At 34.2% G+C, this 19,706-nt stretch overlaps 1 protein-coding gene across 2 annotated transcripts in view; it reads left to right on the top strand.

The window, feature by feature from the left end:
* Positions 1–19,706, top strand: part of EHBP1 (EH domain binding protein 1) — a 326,557-nt gene that overhangs the window by 227,131 nt on the left and 79,720 nt on the right. For both annotated transcript variants that reach the window (XM_011987305.1, XM_011987303.1), the window contains 2 exons: positions 3,012–3,914; positions 10,233–10,376. In XM_011987305.1, the coding sequence (XP_011842695.1) occupies positions 3,012–3,914; positions 10,233–10,376 (1,047 nt within the window). The remainder of the gene's footprint in view (positions 1–3,011; positions 3,915–10,232; positions 10,377–19,706) is intronic.

Raw genomic sequence — 19,706 nt, 5'->3', positions numbered from 1 at the left:
TTGAGTAATACTTTCATAGGTGTATTTTTCAGTATAATTGGTTTCTTTTGTAATTCTATATGTTTTATCCATGTAAAACATTATTCTGAGAAGGGACCCATTGCCAAAAGGGTTCATGAGACAAAGTGGTTAATAGCCTCTGGTCTAAAGTTCTTAACATACTTTAAATTAAATAATTAAAATGACTGGTGATACAAAGTCTTGGAACCTTGATAGAAGTTTAGTTAACAAGTCTTTAAATCAAAACAATTTTTCACTTGTATTGCTGTTTAAAACCAAAAATGTGTATTGCCATCAAAAAGGTTTTGTTTCTTCAGCCTGGGGAATGTAGCAAGACCCCATCTCTACAAAAAATGAAAATGTTAGCTCAGCATGGTGACAGGCACCTGTAGTCCCAGCTACTTGGGAGGATGAGGTGGGAGAATCGCTGGAGCCCAGGAGCCCAAGGCTGCAGTGAGCTAGGATCACGCCACTGCTCTCCAGCCTGGTTGACAGAGCAAGACCCTGTGTCCAAAAACAAACAAACAATCAAAAATGCTTGTTTTTTTGCAAATGGATAATGCTGGCCGTAGAGCAGTTTCTATTGAAATATGCCACTAAAAAAAGATAATCTTTAAAAATCAGTATAGTTTTCTTGTAGAAATCACCCTTCAGATGGGCATGTTACAAAGTAAATTGTTCTCATGAATTATTTCTTGTATAATTTTGGAGAGCCTGTGTCTATTAAAGTGAAGTGCTTCTTTTTCATTAATTACAATTAAATTATATCTTTGGGTATGGCAGTACTTTACCTCCATTTTCTTACATTTGAACAAAATGCTAAGCCAATTTAAATACAGACATGAGCATTATAAAATAAACCATTTTTTAAAGTGGATGTTTCACCTTACTGTTCAAAATTTTGAAAAGAAAATATTGTTGATTCTACCTCGTTATAAATGTGTGAAGAATATGGGGAATTTCATTAAGGCTTAAGTCACACTTCTTTACATTAGCTTTTCATTAACTTAATAATGGTAAGCATACTTTGAATTTACATATTACTCCATACGGAAGACCATCCCATTAAAAATTTTTTTCAGTTAGATCTTCCAGTACAGACAATCATGGCTTTTGAAAGGCTTTATCTTTGATGATTCTATTCATTGTATTATTCAATAAATAATTGTTTTTACATCGTCTTTCCTTTCATCATTTGCTGCTTCTTACCTGATAGCTACATTGAGTTGCTACCTGCAAATTACTTCTAGCTTCACACAGTTCTTCCCAATAACCCCATGTGCCCCTGAATGAACTTAAAGCACCATAGGAAAACAATGCCTGTGTCTTAAATTTCATACAGATGCATAACATAACTGGCAATAACTCCTCCTTACCAATTTAATAACATGTAGGAATGAATAAGATAATTTTCTTAGAAAGACCTCTTTTTTCACCCCACACAAACAGGTAAAAAACAGTAGGTAGTTGACCAGGGCAGAAGAGATTAAGCTTTGAGAAAAGTCCTTTATAAAGCGTAAACCTTGCTTACAAGAAACCTAGTTTGTTTTTAATTTTTTTTTTTTAGTGTAATTAGTGTATATAAAATGAATTGCTACCTGAAGCAAAACACCAGCAGGAGTTTCCCCACAAGGAAGCTAATCATTTCCCCGGGTCTGTAAAAAGTGCTGAATAAAAAAAGGCATTTTCCTGTGACATCTGATCTTAACCAATATGTCAGTGTTTTTAGATAATTTGGGAATGTTTAGAATACTGCCTGTCGTGCTTTCCCTGATGGCCTGCTATTGATGCCTGTCAGTCAAGTTGTCAAGACACATGAAAAGGAAAATGACTTCAATTTTCCTAAAACTTGTAAAATAACAAACAAGCCTATACATGCACACCAACTGAGTCATTCTCTCTAGTAAATATTTTGAGGTACCTATATTATGAAGCCTAGTGCGGTGAAAATTGAAGAGGTTTTAATATCACAATTTATTTTTCATTTTCTTTCTTACTTGTTCCTTAATGTTTGTTAAACTACAAGAATATGAGACAAAGATTAAATTCAAACATAGAAATGTACTTCAACAAGTAAGTGCAGAAGACTGATTCCTTCTGAATTGTTACATAGTTTCCTAACATGTCTTTTAAGAAAAAATTTGAATTATGATCCTAGGTTCCTAAAAAGAGTAAACATTTTACATCTCAGAGCAAGAATATATCTAGAGGGTTCTTTCTTTCTCTGAGAGTATATCTAAACCTTTAGCCAAACTTTTAATGCTTCCTAGCAACACAATGCTGTTTTCAAGGGTTAGTTCAGGATAGTAATAATTAATTGTAAATTGAGAAACAGCTTTGATTATTCAAAACTAGAAAAACCTGATGTGCCATAGTCATTTAAAGACTAACAAAAATAATACAATGCAGCCTTACATTCTCAACTAGGTTGTAGTACTCAGAACATTTCATTCTTTCCAAAACGAATGAATTAAAATAAAGTCACTCTTTTCATTATGAAAATCAGTCTTAATTGAGCATTTAAAAAATGTTTCTGTTTCTACACTTAAATTGCATTTATTTGTATTTTATATCAGGTAATCTAGTAGTTAGTTCTTTTGACTTATCTAGCTGTGCTTTTCTTCACAAATCACTGCAATTACATGACCGTGGAAAAGAGAGGTTGATAGAAATGATAAAGCTCAATATGGATTAGTCTAATGTTTCTTTATACTTTAGTTCCTTATCTTAAAAGTCCATTCTCAGAGTTTTAAAAAATTTAACTCTCATTTTTGCTTATTTCCTTTATTGGAAAAAATATTTTAATTCTTATTTATTACACTTTTTTCTCTTGCCTCTCCCCCCACTTTTACACGTGTGACTTTTGGAAATTTGTTATTTTCATGTGACATAATGTCGATAACATGTACCCTCCAATAACAACAACAACAACAATTAAAAATGTGCTCTTTTTAAAATGTATGAATTATGTGAACTGTTCAACGTATCTTTTGTTTTTCCTTCCTTTGAAGGCATACGATGGATTTGCCAGCATAGGAATTTCCCGATTATTGGAACCTTCTGATATGGTATTATTAGCAATTCCTGATAAACTGACTGTTATGACTTATCTCTATCAAATAAGGGCACATTTCAGTGGCCAAGAGCTAAATGTTGTTCAGATAGAGGAAAACAGCAGTAAAAGCACATATAAAGTTGGAAACTACGAAACAGATACAAACAGTTCTGTTGATCAAGAAAAATTCTATGCAGAGCTTAGTGATCTGAAGCGGGAGCCTGAACTACAACAGCCCATCAGCGGAGCAGTAGACTTCTTATCACAGGATGACTCTGTATTCGTTAATGATAGTGGGGTTGGAGAGTCAGAAAGTGAGCGTCAAACTCCTGATGATCACCTTAGTCCAAGCACAGCCTCCCCTTACTGTCGCAGGACTAAAAGTGACACAGAACCCCAGAAGTCTCAGCAGAGCTCTGGAAGGACTTCAGGATCTGATGACCCTGGAATATGTTCCAATACAGATTCAACCCAAGCACAGGTTTTGTTAGGCAAAAAGAGACTATTGAAAGCTGAGACTTTAGAATTGAGTGACTTATATGTTAGTGATAAGAAGAAGGATATGTCTCCACCCTTTATTTGTGAGGAGACAGATGAACAAAAGCTTCAAACTCTAGACATCAGTAGTAACTTGGAGAAAGAAAAATTAGAGAATTCCAGATCCTTAGAATGCAGATCAGATCCAGAATCGCCTATCAAAAAAACGAGTTTATCTCCTACTTCTAAACTTGGATACTCATATAGTAGAGATCTAGACCTTGCAAAGAAAAAACATGCTTCCCTGAGGCAGACGGAGTCTGATCCAGATGCTGATAGAACCACTTTAAATCATGCAGATCATTCATCAAAAATAGTCCAGGTAAGTGAATTAGAATGCTGAATACTATATTTAGTAATTATTCTCTGTTTTTGTTTCTTTTTGCATTCATAGATGTTGCAAATGATTAAAGGTGAAGTGTAATGTCTATTGTAAAAATTCCTGAGGCATCCAGTAGTGTGCGCCAAAGTCCCCACTATTTGGGAGGCTGAGGAAAGAGGATTGCTTTGGCCTAGGAGTTTGAAACCAGCCTGGGTAACATAGCGAGTCCCTGTCTCAAGAAAAGAAAAACCTGAAATATACCTGCTTTATATTTAAGATTTATGATATAATATTTTAAGCCTACAAATCCCAATTTCAACATTGAAGGATATTGTGTAATAAGACTATGAAAAAAAAGTTGAAGGATAAAGAATGTCAACTTTTCAAATAAAAATATTACTTATAAAAACAATATTCTACTATAAAATAAGTCAAAGTTGTTTCAATATTCCATTTAATAAGAACATCATTATAAAAATGTATAATGCCAAATTAAATATTTTCCATTTTAAGCATTTTCCTTAGATATTTTAATTGGTTTATTTAGTCCTATCATTATTTGTGGTTAAATATCCCAGCAGCATCCAAATTTCTCCTCATGAAGGGAATATTTTACAGTTTTAACCTTTCTCTTACTGATGATATTAATAATTTACTGTTTTTACTTGTATCTCTGGTATAGTCAGTTATAAGATATACTATTATTTTATGTACTACAACAAAAAAGAACAACATTGTCAATAAAATTATGATACGTGGTTTTCCTATCACTCAGAATTTTTATATCTATTGAAAGAGCTCTTTTAGACTTATTTAGGCATAATTTGATCATATTAACACTCTTACGTATACATAAGGAGGAAATTTTAGGCAAAATAAATTGATTAAGGTATTCCTAAAAGTTTTTCACATTTAGAATCCAACTCTTCTGAATCACTTTTTGATTTAGAGTTGTTGGTATTCCTTTTTTTTTTCCTGCACAGTTATCGTCTGTGCTATCAAAAGCATTGTTACAGTACATGGTTCTCAAAGCCAGATTTGGGGGCCTCTGAAGTTCTCCGAGTCCCTCTCAGAGAACACCCGAAGTTAAAGCTATTTTCATAATAATACTAGGGCATTGTTTGCCTTCATAACACTCATTCTCTCACAAGAGTATAATGGCATTTTCTGAAAGTTACATGATTTGTGATATCTCAACAGATCGAATATAAAAGTAGATATAGGAATTCAGCTGCTTTTATATTGAGATTTATAAAATATGTAAAATAATGCCATCCTTCTCAATTTTTGTTTTTTAAGTAATTATTTTATATTAAAATGTGTTAACATCTAATGAGTTAATTGTGGCTACTTCTAAATGAAAAAAGTATTTTAAAATTGTATCACTTTTAATATCAAAAATGACAAATGTCAATAGATATAATCTATATAAGCAAGAGTTTTTTGGGATCCTCAGTAATTTTTAAGAATATATGGGGATTTTGAGACCAAAAAATTGGAGAACCTCTGATTTTTTTTTTTTTTGAAACAGAGTTTTGCTCTTGTTGCCCAAGCTGGAGTGCAATGGCACCATCTTGGCTCACCGCAACCTCTGCCTCCCAGGTTCGAGCAATTCTCCTGCCTCAGCCTCCCGAGAAGCTGGGATTACAGGCATGCGCCACCACGCCCGGCTACTTTCGTATTTTTAGTAGAGACGGGGTTTCTCCATGTTGGTCAGGCTGGTCTCAAACTCCTGACCTCAGGTGATCCACCCACCTCGGCCTCCCAAAGTGCTGAGATTACAGGTGTGAGCCACCATGTCCGGCCTGAACCTCTGAATTCATAGCATTTCTCCACAACTGTCTCTGGGATTTTCTTCCAGGTCAGTATACTCATTGATAATAGCACTGTCTTGGCTTTACCAGAAGGTCTCAACAGAAGATTTTTAGACAGTAATCTGGAGTTATGTTTCTTTCTCACATAGTCCTCAAGTGGTGTTGACTGAAACATCAAGGAATTGTCATCATGCCAACAGAAATATCAAACAATATATATATAGATAGACAACCATGTCTTGACTGCCACCTGAATGACAGAGAGTGTAAGATTCTGCCATTTATAAGGTTTCAGAGGTGTCAAGAAAGAATTTACATATTAGAATTAAAGAAGTATAGTAGCTGTCAAAGCAAGCCCCTGTTCTCCTAATCATAAACCTCAAATCAAAAGTCCTAAGTAGCTAAATCTCTCTGAAAGCTTTCAGGACAGCATAATGTCCACGCATAGTAGATAATCAATAAACATCTAGTGAATGACAATTACAAGAACTTGATGACCCTAACTTGTAATATTCAATACAGATTTTTATTTTGTTTTTTTGCGGGGCGATGGAGTCTTGCCCTGTCACCCAGGCTAGAGTGCAGTGGTGTGATCTTACCTCACTACAACCTTCGCCTCCTGGGTTCAAGTGATTCTCCTGCCTCAACCTCCCGAGTAGCTGAGACTACAGGTGTGTACCACCATGCCCAGTTAATTTTTGTATTTTTAGTAGAGATGGGATTTCACCACATTGGCTAGGCTGGTCTCGAACTCCTGACCTCAGGTAATCCTCCTGCTTCACTCTCCCAAAGTGCTGGGATTACAGACGTGAGCCAGCGCACCTGGCCAAATTTTTCTTAAAAATCAGATTTTTAAGGCAAATATGTTTAGTTAAAACTAGAAATTGATTGATACTTAAAATGTTAAAATACCCTGGACTGCAAATCAGTAAGCCTGGATTCTTGTTTTGGCTCTCCCAATAAATTAGTAATGACATGTTAACTAGCTATTTAGCCTCTCTCAATCTTATTTTCCATGTATGTTAAATGAAGTAATCTTTAAGAACCCCTTTAGCTATGAAACTATCATTCTGTGATTCTATTCAGATGATTAAAGTGTACTGGATGATAGAAGCAACGTCTATTCATAGCTCCATATATGTTTGCTCTTTGGCCATTGACTTATTCAGAATTTTGCTTAGGGTAAGTTTAAAGGTTTTTATTGATACTGGATTGGCAAAGGTAATGTCTAACAATAAACACTGTAATATAGGTGCTGACATTTGGTAGGCTTTTAAAATTGTATATAGCAACTGAATTTTGGACAATTAAAAATCTGTTTCTCTTTTGTACACAGTATTTCAATTCTCAGATACACATCTTCTTACATTTTAACTTCTCAATCAATATGTTATTTATAATAGATAGTATATTAGAGTTTAATTGACAACGTTTATTCTTAGTAGTTCATAAAATAATAGTAATTCTTACAATTAAAACCATTGGATTAGAGGAAATTTAGTAACTTTAATATGACTTTGTATACTTAACAAAGTCATAATGTTGTCCATTTGGGTGCCTAATACATGTGATGACAGTTATCTATCTTACACATATCTCTTAAACTTTACAACCCATAAGGTAAGTAGTCAAATTCTATATTATATGTGGGAAATCTGGGATTTGCAGAGTTACTTAAGGTTATATGATAAATGTTAAAGTTTGAGTTAAAAAGCAACCTTGTCTTCAAAGTCTGTGCTTCTCCACTTGATGCATATAACATCTTATCGTAATAGCATTAAAAAATAATTTTAGCCCAAATATAATGTGGTCAACATTACTGAAGGGCAATTTAACAATGTGCATCAAATTCCTTAAAAATCTTTATCTCATTAGATCCTACTTTCAGGAATTTTTCCTAAGGAAATAATTAGAATTGTATAATATAGCTGGGCGCCGTGGCTCATGCCTGTAATCCCAGCACTTTGGGAGGCCGAGGCAGGCGGATCACCTGAGGTCAGTTCGAGACCAGCCTGACTAACATGGAGAAACCCCGTCTCTACTAAAAATACAAAAGTAGCTGGGGTGGTGGCACATGCCTGTAATCCTAGCTACTTGGGAGGCTGAGGCAGGAGAATTGCTTGAACCCGGGAGGCGGAGGTTGTGGTGAGCCGAGCTGGCGCCGTTGTACTCCGGCCTGGGCAACAAGAGCGAAACTCCATCTCAGAAAAAAAAAGAAAAAAAAGAATTGTATAATAAAAATGTACCTCTAAAGATATTCATAAAAGCATTATTTATGATAGTAAAAAATTGTGTGCAACCTAAATGTTCAACAAAATAAGACAAATTAACTAACGTATGATGTGTCTATACAATGTAATGTTAGGTAGCCAATTAAAAATCATGTTTTAGGCTGGGCATGGTGGCTTACCTGTAATCCCAGTACTTTGGGAGGTTGAAGTGAGAGGATTGCTTGAGCCTGAGAGGTCAAGGCTGCAGTAAGCCGTGATTGTGCCATTGGACTCCAGCCTGGGTGACAGAGCGAGACCCTGTCTCAAAAAAGTAAAATGATAAAATAATTTTAAAATTATGTTTAAAAAAATATTTAAGACCATAAGAAAATGCTCAAAATACAATAAGTGAAGGAAAAAAAAAAAAAAAAAGCATGATTCTACAGTTATTATCTCTGGGTACCAGGACTACTACTAATTTTTATTTATCTTCTTTTTAACTTGTATTTATTTTCTGAAATCTCTGTAGTGAATTGCATTTCTAGCCAGGAAAATTTTTTTTAAAATTGTGTTTATGTGCTCTTAAACACAATTAGTGATTTTATAGTCTTCTGGTGATTTGATTTTGTTCTTAAGACCAAAACATTTTTTCACTGTCTTTGTAGCTGGTTGGAATCACCAAAAGACTATAAAATCACAGAATTCGGAGCTAGTGGAATCTTAAAGATGATCCCTCATTTCAAAGATTAAGAAATCGAGGGATTAAAACAAATACTTAACGTTTATTCAGTGCTTGTCATGCGCCAGTGCTCAGTACATTATGCTATTATTTAATCTTTGCCCTGTCCTTCTGAGAGTTGGTCTATTTCTATCCTTATTTTATAAACGAGGAAACTGAGGCTTAGATAAATTAACGTGCCCATAATTAAGTGGTGGAACTGATATTTGAACCCAGGTCTGTCTGACTCCACATCATGTAATGGAATGCAGTACGTTTTTAACTGACCTGCTCAATGTTACATTGCTTATTATTAGTGGAAGAGGGATTGACAGCCTGATGTCTTGACTGAAAATTCAGTGTTCATTTAATTAATTTTGTCTGTTTTTGAGACACTGTTGATATTGTAACTAAATTCTATTGTGTCCTATTCAACATGAACTTAGACTTATCATTATCACTTATACATTTTATTTGTATCTATTAAGAATTTTTGTTTAATCCTCTTAAAAATCTTGGGTGATGAAAATATCCTGGAATTAGGTAGTGGTGATAGTTCATAACCTTATGAAATACTAAAAAGCACTGAATTGTACACTTTAAGAAAAATCTTTTCTTCTTTAAGATTATAGAAAAAAAGCTTTAAAAATAGTTACAGTAAAATATAAAGACCACAAAGAAACCCAAAATGCTGAACTAATCTTTAAAAAGATAGTTTCACATAATATGAAATAAAGTAATAGCTATACTTATTTTATTTTCCTTGGCAATGATACTTATGATTGAACCAAAACTATGCAATGAGAGGGAAGTAAAAGAAAATAAGTGTCAGATAATAGTAATAGACATCTAAAGCCAGAAGTTGGTTACTTAGTAGGAAAAAAAGGAATTTGGACTATAAGGAGTATGAATATTTGTGCGTTTGGTTAATGTATTTAAGAACTGATCTCTGTTGATGGACGATATCTGTTGTTCTCCAAAATTATATTGTAAAATTACAGATTAATCCAGGAGAATACTTTTTCAATTATAATATTTTCAGTTGTTTTGTTATAAGGATAGTGAGCAATGGAGAAGACTAGTTTTACTTTTTTTTAATGAAATATAATAACTTTGAATTTTCTATAAACATTCTTAAGAATTTAAAGGATTATTGCCACAGATATTTAATATTTATCAACGTTCAAATTTGAGAGACATGTTATCAATTCTTTAAGACTGAAAATAAAACTCTGAACTTAAAAAAAGTCTTTGTCAGATTATACTGTGTTTATGAGCAAATAGAATATATAGAATATATATTAGCCTTATACCTAACGAGAATATGTTCTAATAAAATTATAACTAAATTTAATCCAGTTTTAGACAGTAAAGATGTATTTCCCTCATATCAAGATTTATATATTCATTCCATGGTTTCTAGTCAACATTAACATTCTCTATAGGTAATCTCATGAAGCTACAATCTTATTCATAATCTCTATTATTTCAGCAGATTGTCTAACCTTTCATTAGTTTACAAATGTAGATTACCAGTTCTTTTTTTGGCTTCTAATTCTGTATCTTTGCTTTTAAGCATCGAATGTTATCTAGACAAGAAGAACTTAAGGAAAGAGCAAGAGTTCTGCTTGAGCAAGCAAGAAGAGATGCAGCCCTAAAGGCGGGGAATAAGCACAGTACCAACGCAGCCACCCCATTCTGCAACAGGCAGCTAAGTGATGTGAGGAGCATTGGTTAAAAAAGACCATAAGTTGTTCATTGTAATCATGGGGAGGAGGGAAGTAATTTGCTTGTATTTTTGCTATGTTATTTTTCTACAGACTGTACATTGCAAATACTTAGTGCGCTTTCTGAACTGATAAAGATAAATTCATACTTGTAGGACCATTTGGTCATTATTCCTACAAAGCAGTGTTAGTGATGAGGAAAAGTAAGATCTGGGAATATAATTTCCACATATATATGAATAATCTGTTTTTTGTTTTTATAAACAAAAAACAGTTTTATAACTGTAGTTGTACTCTAAGATTGTATTTTGTCAATGGAGGTTAATTTTATTGGAAATGTTAGAATATAATAATGATGTCTATTATTACTGAATACCTACTAAGTATTTCAGGAGCAATAATTTTTATTTTACTTAACACCACGGAGACTGAGGCCAATAGGCAAGGTAACTTGTACAAAGTCACAGAATCAGTAAACGGTGAATCCAGGATTTGAACCTGAGCCTTATTAGATTCCAGAGTCAGGCCACTTTCCTATCATATACTGCCATCTTTTTATTAAACCACATTTTTGTACATATTTTTGTGTAGTGCTTCACAGATAATAATGAACGTATAATAATAGGAGCCCTTAAAATTTAGGAGGACACAAACATCTTCATGAATCAGAAAACTGACAGTCTCACCATAGCACCATCATGTGTTAGCAGTTGTTTTTCCCAGAAAGAGCAGCTCTGTGCCATATAGCTAGGTAGCTACATGCCAGGTTGGTCACCTTGTTGCATTTGTTTCACGTTTACCCAAAGAAGTACCCTATTGCTTATGAGACTGTGCTTTGAACAGTCCCAAGATATTTTCCCACACTTCCTCTTTCAAGTTATCTATTGTTGCATTAAAAACCACTGCAGGGCTAGGCACGGTGACTCACGCCCATACCCAACACTTTGAGAGGCTGAGGTGGGAGGATCACTTGAGTCCAGGAGTTTGAGACCAGCCTAGGCAATAGTGACACCCCATCTCTACTTACAGAAACACACACACACACACACACACACACACACACACACACAGACACACACTGCAAAACTTACTGGCAAAAAACAACCATCTGATTAGGTTAATAGATTCTGTGAGTTAAGAATTCAGATAGGACACAGAGGTAGTGGCTTGTTTATGTTCCATGACGTCTGGGGCTGGCTTTCAGCTAATAAGACCTCTGCCAGACTGTCAGTTGGAACACCTACATGTGGCCTCTCCATATGGTCTCTTTACTTCTCTAGTGTGGGCTTCCTCATAGCATGGTGGCTGACTTCCAAGAACAAGTGTCCCAGTGGAATAAGCCATAAATATGTGGCATTCTTATGATCTAGCTTTTCTTTATAACAAAATCACTCTAAGTTTATTGTAACAAAGGAAAATTAGTGGGAAATTTCAGTTATGAACATAGATGTAAAAATCCTATAGAAAATATTAACAAATTCAACCCAGAAGTGTTTTAAAAAGTTAACATACCATGGTCAATTTGGATTTATTCTAGGAATGCAAGATTGTTTAATTTTTCAAAACTCAAGCAATGTAATTGACAACATTAACAGAATAAAGAAAAATCAAGCAGATATAGAAAAAGGTTGGAAAAATACCAACATCCATTCATGATCCATAGAGAGAGAAGAACCACATTTCTTAGCCTCAAGGGATAGAAAGGAACTTTATTATTTTATTAATCCACTAAAATGTATGCATAAAAAGCCTATAGCAAACATACTTAATTGTGAAATATTGAAGGCTTTCCATTTGTAACAGATTAAAAGACAGGAAATTCCACTACCACTTCTGTTCAATATCATAATGGGGAACCTAAGACAAGAAAAAGAAATAAAAAGGCATAACATATGAAAAGAGACCAATAAAATTACCATTATTCACCAGAAGTATGATTTGTACATAGAAAATTCTCCCAAAATTACAAGATTACTGGACATAAAGTTAATATTTGAAAATAAATTCTATTTCAATAAGATATACAAATGGCCAACAAGCATATTAGAAATATCTTTAGTATCATTAGTTATCAAGCATATGAAACTGAAAGTCACAGTGAGATACCACTATGATAATGGCTAAAATTTAAAAGACTGACAGTAACAAGTGTGGGAGGAATCTGGAGCAACTAGAACTCTCACATTTTGCCAGTAGGAATGTGAAATGGTACAACCATCTTGAAAAACAGGCCATTGCTTATGAAGCTAAACATACACTTACATGACCCCAGCAATTCCATTTTAAGGTATATAACCAAAAAAAACTAAAAACACATGGTTATTCAGACTTTTACACAAAATTTCAGAGCAGTTTTGTTTGTAGTACCCAGAAACAGGGCAAAATTTAAATGTCCATCACCAGACAAGTGAATAAACACATCCTGATATAGCCATACAATATAATATTACGCCAGCAATACAAAGGAACAGAACCCTGAGATGCACAATAATGTAAATGAATCTTGGATATATTATGCTGAGAACACAAAAAAGGACATATATAATTACATTCACGTGAAATTCTACAACAGGCAAAACTAATGTAGCATGACAGAAAGCCAATTGGTGGTTGCCTGATGCCAGGGTAGGTGGGATATCATGAGCAAACGTCCTAGAGGGATGGAAAATGTTTATAGCTTTATTGTGTCTGATTACACAGGTGTGTACATTCGTTAAAACATCAAATTTAAAATGGTGGCATATTACTAGATGTAAATTATATCTTAAAGTTTATCTTTTTAAATTATTTATTGCAAACAAAAAGTTTTAAAATATTTACGGGAACATTAAAAATACATAGTATGCTAAGAATAAAGCTAACAAGAAATATACAAAACCTTTAGGCAGAAAACTAAAACATTCTGAAAGATATAAAAGAATAAATAAATGGGCGTATTACGTTCATAGATTAGAAGACTCGATTTTTTAAACATTTTATTGCGGTAAGAACAGTTAACATGAGAGCTACTTTTTAAAAAAAAATTTGAGTGGATACAATGTTTTATTGCAGATCTTCATTACTTATTCATGTTGCTTAGATGAAACTTTATTCCTGTAGATTAGTAACTGCCCATTTCCCCCTCCCCTCCAGTCCCTGTCTGCCACTATTTCACTGCTTGATTCCATGAATCCGACTATTTTAGATACTTTATATAAGTGGAATCATGCAGTATTTGTCTTTCTATAACTGGCTTATTTCACTTAGCATAATGTCATAGAAGCTTATCTATGTTGTAGAATGTGACAGGATTTCCTGCTTTTTTAAAGCTGAGTGGTATTCCACTGTATATATATATACCACATTATTTTTATCCATTTATCTGTCAGTAGACATTTAGGTGGTTTTCACATCTTGGCTATTGTGAACAATGCTGCAGTGAACATAGGAGTGCTAAAAATCACTTCAAGATCTTGATTTCAGCTTTTTCGGATAAGTACCCCGAAGCGGAATTGCTGGATATATGGTAGTTCTGTTTTTAATTTTTTGAGGTACCTTCATACTGTTTTGCCATAACAATTGCACTGTTTTATATTACCACCAACGATGTGCAAGGATTCCACTTTCTCCACATTCTCACCAACACTTGCCACTTTTGTTTTTTAGATAATAGCCATTCTAACAAGCATGGAGTGGTATCTCATTGTGATCTTGATTTGCATTTTCCTGATGACTAGTGACATTGAACATCTTTTCATGTACCTGTATCTGTTGTCCATTTTTATGTCTTCTTTGAAGAAATGTCTATTCAAATCCTTAGCCCACTTTTTAATCAGGTTAACAGTTTGTTTTGAGGGATGGGGGGTGGCTATTGAGTTATAGGAGTTATTATTTATTACTTAAAGGACCACTGGTTTAAAACTTCTTTAGCAGTTTCTTTATTTTATTCCTCTGTACTTTGTTTCTATACACCTAAACTAAGTCCTTCTGGTGAATACCAAAAATAATGAGAAGAGCTATTGTAATAATTGCTATTATAGGACTTAAATAGAAACATGTAGTCATGGGACAATGTCCATGTACTCAGTACAGTTAGCTACTTGTGAGACTTTTGTATTTAGTTCTGGGCTGAGAGAAAGTGAGAATTTACAGGAGATTCAGAAAAGGGTTAAAGTATTGAAAACAAAGGTCTACTTATAAGAAAGAAAGGCTTACAAAAGGTAAAGAAGAGATAACTGGGAAATAGCTTAAGTGATCATTTGACTGTATGAAGCCTCAAAATCCATCTGGTAGCCCCACTTACCTAAGAGAATAAACTTCCCAACTACTCAGCATGGCCTCATGTCCTTGCAAATCCTGTCCCCTCCCTTTACGGCCTCATCTCTTACCTGTCTCTCATTTTTTTCATTCTACAGTCCAGTTATAAGTTACTTACTGTGTGTAAAATGTGCCATACTCTTTCATTCTTGTGTCAAGCATTTGCTGTTGTTGCATTGAAATACCCGTCTTCCCTTATTAATTTCTACTGAACTAGCACTGAAACTGAAATAGCACTTCGATAAACACTCTCCTCATGGCTCCTTGCAGTGAAGTTAATTCTCTTTCCTATATCTTTTTCTATTATTCTCTACCATAGCATGCATTCATCCCAATATAATTATCTAATTACGAATCTCTTTCTCTCATTCAACTGTGAACTATTTCAAAGTCCAAGGACCTTGTATCCCCAGCATCAAGTAATAGTATTTAGTAAATGTTTGTTGAATGAATAAATGAAGGGAATAGTGACAGGCTATTTTTCATATCCTCTGAGTGTCAACTAATAAAAATGAGTTTAAATATGAAAACTTTGCTATAAGGAGCTTCTTAGTAGGTTTGTAAACAGGAAAAATAAGTGTTTTTCTGAAGGTCTTTAAAACAGAATTGAGCAGAGGAAGTTAGTGTTTCCTTGTCTGAAGTCAGTTACAGATAAGATTACTTTTGCCACTTGGGGACTTAAGCTTATATCATTCTTTTCTTGCTATTCTCGAATTGTACATTATGATACCTTTCTTTGTTGTTATGATGTGTGTATGCCAAATCCTTACACACACCTGCTTTTCCCGTATTCTGGGACTCTAATTAGAGTTCAGCTTTCAGTTCTGCCTTGAATCACAATACTGCAAAACATTCTCTTTCAAAATGAGTGCAGCTTTAGACTGCTAGCCTGGAAAGCTGTTTCTAAGACACTGAAAACAACTCTTGGTAATCTTATTGGGTGGATCCTTATGTACAGACTCCACTTAAGTTATCCTCGGGAAAGATTTAAGCTGTAATTTCCCTTAAAGGACAACTCACAAACACAGATACCATAAACCTTTTAATTTTTCTAAATTTTTGGCAGGACTACCATTGCATATTTTAGTGAATACTTGGTACGACTACTTATTGCCTTTCAAGTTTTTTTCATGAAAGTCGTTTATATGATTCATTCGTATCTTTGTGCCTTTAGAAACTCCTTTAACCTGTTTCATTTGCTCCCTGAAATTATGTCTATAGGAGACAGATTTCATTGCTCTAGGTCTGTATTTTATGTTTCTTTTCTTCCTGTTCCTTTTGTTCTATGAAGATTTTCAAAGGTTGGATTTTACTAATATAAGTTTTAAGTGTGATATTTGTGTTTTTCATTTTTTTCCACATGTACTTTAAATGATTTTTTTAAGTGCAACTCAGGAGTTTGGTAGCTTCAGCAGTCCACCCAGTATGTAATTCAAAAGAGACTTCTTGATTGTATAATATATAAACACAGACACGAAGAAAATGTAATTTTTTTCAAGAAAATATTTCTTTTTTTATTATTTTTCTTTATTACTCTCATTTCCCCATACACTTTTCACCCAGATACGTACAAATAGAATTTTAAAAGCTAATCTTGCCTGTAATCCCAGCACTTTGCAAGGCTGAGGCAGACAGATCACCTGAGGTCAGGAGTTTGAGACCAGCGTGACCAACATGGCAAAACCCATCTCTACCAAAAATGGAAAAATTAGTCAGGCATGGCGGCACACGCCTATAGTCCCAGCTACTCAGGAGGCTGAGGCAGGAGAATTGCTTGAACTCGAGAGGCGAAGGTTGCAGTGAGTGGAGATTGCGCCACTGCATTCTAGCCTGGGCAACAGAGCAAGACTCTGTCTCAAAAAAATAAAAATAGACTGCGTGCGGTGGCCCACGCCTATAATCCCAATGCTTTGGGAGGCCAAGGTGAGCAGATAACTTGAGGTCAGGGGTTTGAGACCAGCCTGGCTAACATGGCAAAACCCCATCTCTACCAAAAATACAAAAAATTACCCAGGCATGGTAGCGCATGCGTCTAGTCCCAGCTACTCAGGAGGCTGAGGCACAAGAATCGCTTGAACCCGGGAGGCAGAGGTTGCAGTGAGCCAAGATTGTTCCACTGCACTCCACCCTGGGCAACAGACTCCATCTCAAAAAAAATAAAATAAAATAAAAATAAAAAATAAAAGCTAATCTTTTTCAGATGCTTTTGCTAATTATTTTGCATTGGAATATAATTGCTTTTTTAAAAATGCATTTAATAAGCCCACCATTACATTTAATAATACTGATATACTTGTATGGGTATCTGAAAGGGATGTTTGCATTTGATGTGCTTAAGTTTAGAATTCATACACTAAGCAAAATAAAGGATGATAGTCCTGCTACCCACAGTTCTTGGAATTTTTGTTAGTGTATTAGTGAAGCATTTTGAACATATCAGAAGAAGGATGCTACATACGTTGAATTATAACTTTTTTAACAGAATAAAATCTATTTTATAAGTAGAAAATCTAAAAAAATCTAAAAAGAGAATCAGGATGAAACTTCAGTGTAATTAGTCTAATCATAATGATCAATGAATTTATAAATATGTTTGTTTTTGTTTTGTTTAAGCAGTAATTATGTAGCATAAGAGTATGGTTTGAAGATAGTTGTTAGGTATCTGGATGGCGTTTTAGAAAGAACTATCAGGAAGTAATTACAATGCTATTATAAAACAGACTTGAAGTTTTTCTCCTAACATTTCATCTGTTAGCATTATGGCCCACCCATTACACTCAACTGGTTTAGGAGCCTTTTCTCACATAGCAGGTAGCAGGGTCAAACTGCAAGTTAGCAGCAAGTCCTGGAAGGTTTACGGTATCCATCTTTAAAAACCTGAAGGAATGTTTGAATCCTTTAAATAAAACAGTATACATGGGAAAGGATTTTAGTTCGGTCACCTCTTAGTTAACTGCAAAGACCAGTGACCACACAGTGACTTTTTTTTAAACTCACCTTTGGAAACGAATCCAAATGGCTTAAGAAAGCTAAGAGAATGCAAGTTGCTCTTTTGCAAATTAAACCTTTGACAGGCATTTTATTGCCATGAAGGGTGAGACATCAGCCACATACTTTTGATGTTGATTGGAAATTATTGATTTAAATGGCACTAGTCTGTCATGCTGATAATTGTAGCAGATTTAGATAAGATCACTAGATCTTCTCCAAGTAATAAAAGAAGCATTTGCCATTCAATTGGTAAAAAACACTAAACATTTTTTGATAATATGTAATAGTAACTTTTTCTGTAGTTTTCATATATATGTGTTCTAAGTATATATCATCATACAAATATGTATAAGATTATACTTACATATTTATGAATATTGGCTGTGTTAAATAAATAGACTCTTAGGAATCAAAGCTTTAAATTAAGTTCAAGTTAAAATTTTGTATTTTCCCTAATTACACATATTATCAGTTATACTGTTAGGAAGAAGTATGTTAACTTTACATTTGTCATTTTGTATGAAAGGACATCAATTATCACTTATTTAAAAATCTAAGACCTTTAATAACATACAGAGTGAATTTTTAGTTAAAAAATCTAAAACCTTTAATAACATACAGATTTTATTTAGTAATTTTTATTCTCCTTATGAGCTGGAATGTCTATGCCCAGGGCACTGAAATGAAAATATATCCTCATTTTTTACTTCAACACAATCACCAAAAGATTTAATGTACAAAATCCATTTCAGACCAGTAAGACACTTTGAATGTAGAGCTGATCTTTTTATAGTTGCATTTTAGATAAGAAGAATGCTGGCGTACTTCTATGTTCAGCATAAATAGCTCTATACAAAGCAGCGGTTTTTATTCCGTATTATTTTAAATAATAGTTTATCTATTATGTCTAAATGTAAGTTGATTTGAAGTCTGCTATCCTAACAATAGTTACTAGACTTCTTAGAAAACATATTGTTAGCTTGCTAGCATATCTTCAAAGTCATACAAAATACCAGCATTGTTGTGGAGGAAAAAAAACCTCAAGCATCTTTTCTATTATGTGGCCATGAACCCCTAGCCTCAAAAGTCTTATTTGAGGTTGCTATGAATGCATGAAGCTAGGGCTAGGTGTCTTAGCATCAGGAACACTCCTTTTATGCAAGTATTAATGGCTGTGGACATTTTCCGTATGGCTGTTCAGTGCTGTGTTGAACATCCCAGGATGAATATCACCATTACTAAAGCTGTATTTTATATTGCCTATTTTGTTATTGCTCAGCATGCACAAGAGTAGAGTTTAAATCTTTATTCGTTTCATTTTTTAATGTTTCTTTTGTTCTTCTTATCATGTTCTGCTTTCCCAAGGATATATGCCTTAAACGAAAAGTCACATGTGCATTACTAATTGTGTGCTATTGTATTTACAGTTCCTAGTGGTGGCACTGTGAAGCTACTAATTCCTTTGCTTCACTTGATGTAAAATAATCTGAGTGTCTTTGATAGCAGTGAAACAGTATTAATTGTTTTGTACATTTCTTGGTCACTCTTCTTAGGTGGTCTTCATAATCTATTAGAACTTTCAGCCAGATTTTTGTAATGTCATGCCTCCAGCAGTGATTAAATTGGTAATTAATGAACAGTCTTTGGCAATGTAAACCACATCCCGTTAATTTTCCCTTTCGAGTTTTTAGAAGTTGTCTTCTGTGTCAGAAATCATTGCGCCACCTTGCTATGGCCCCTTGGCATGAAACCACAACGACTTGATTTTTTCAGCCATTAGTAGATCAGAGCAGTAATTTCACAGTATTTTGGTCAAGGTAATTATAATACCAAGAACTGAGTAGATTTGAAAATTCACGAAAGAAGTCCAGAAATACCAGGTGAGCTTCCTTGTGTTCACTGGAACGTTATGATTAGTTTAATTGGTCTTTGTTTGATTTTAGCCGCAGAAACTGTTTGTGCCACAGTAGTGCAGTGACTTTATACTTGAGTGTTTCTGACCTTCTTTGACAGGGTGGGTGCAAAAATGAGCCCTT

Source organism: Mandrillus leucophaeus, unplaced genomic scaffold (genome assembly GCF_000951045.1).
Source record: "Mandrillus leucophaeus isolate KB7577 unplaced genomic scaffold, Mleu.le_1.0 Scaffold307, whole genome shotgun sequence".
Lineage (NCBI taxonomy): Eukaryota > Metazoa > Chordata > Mammalia > Primates > Cercopithecidae > Mandrillus > Mandrillus leucophaeus.
This window is presented reverse-complemented; position numbering and strand designations above follow the sequence as displayed.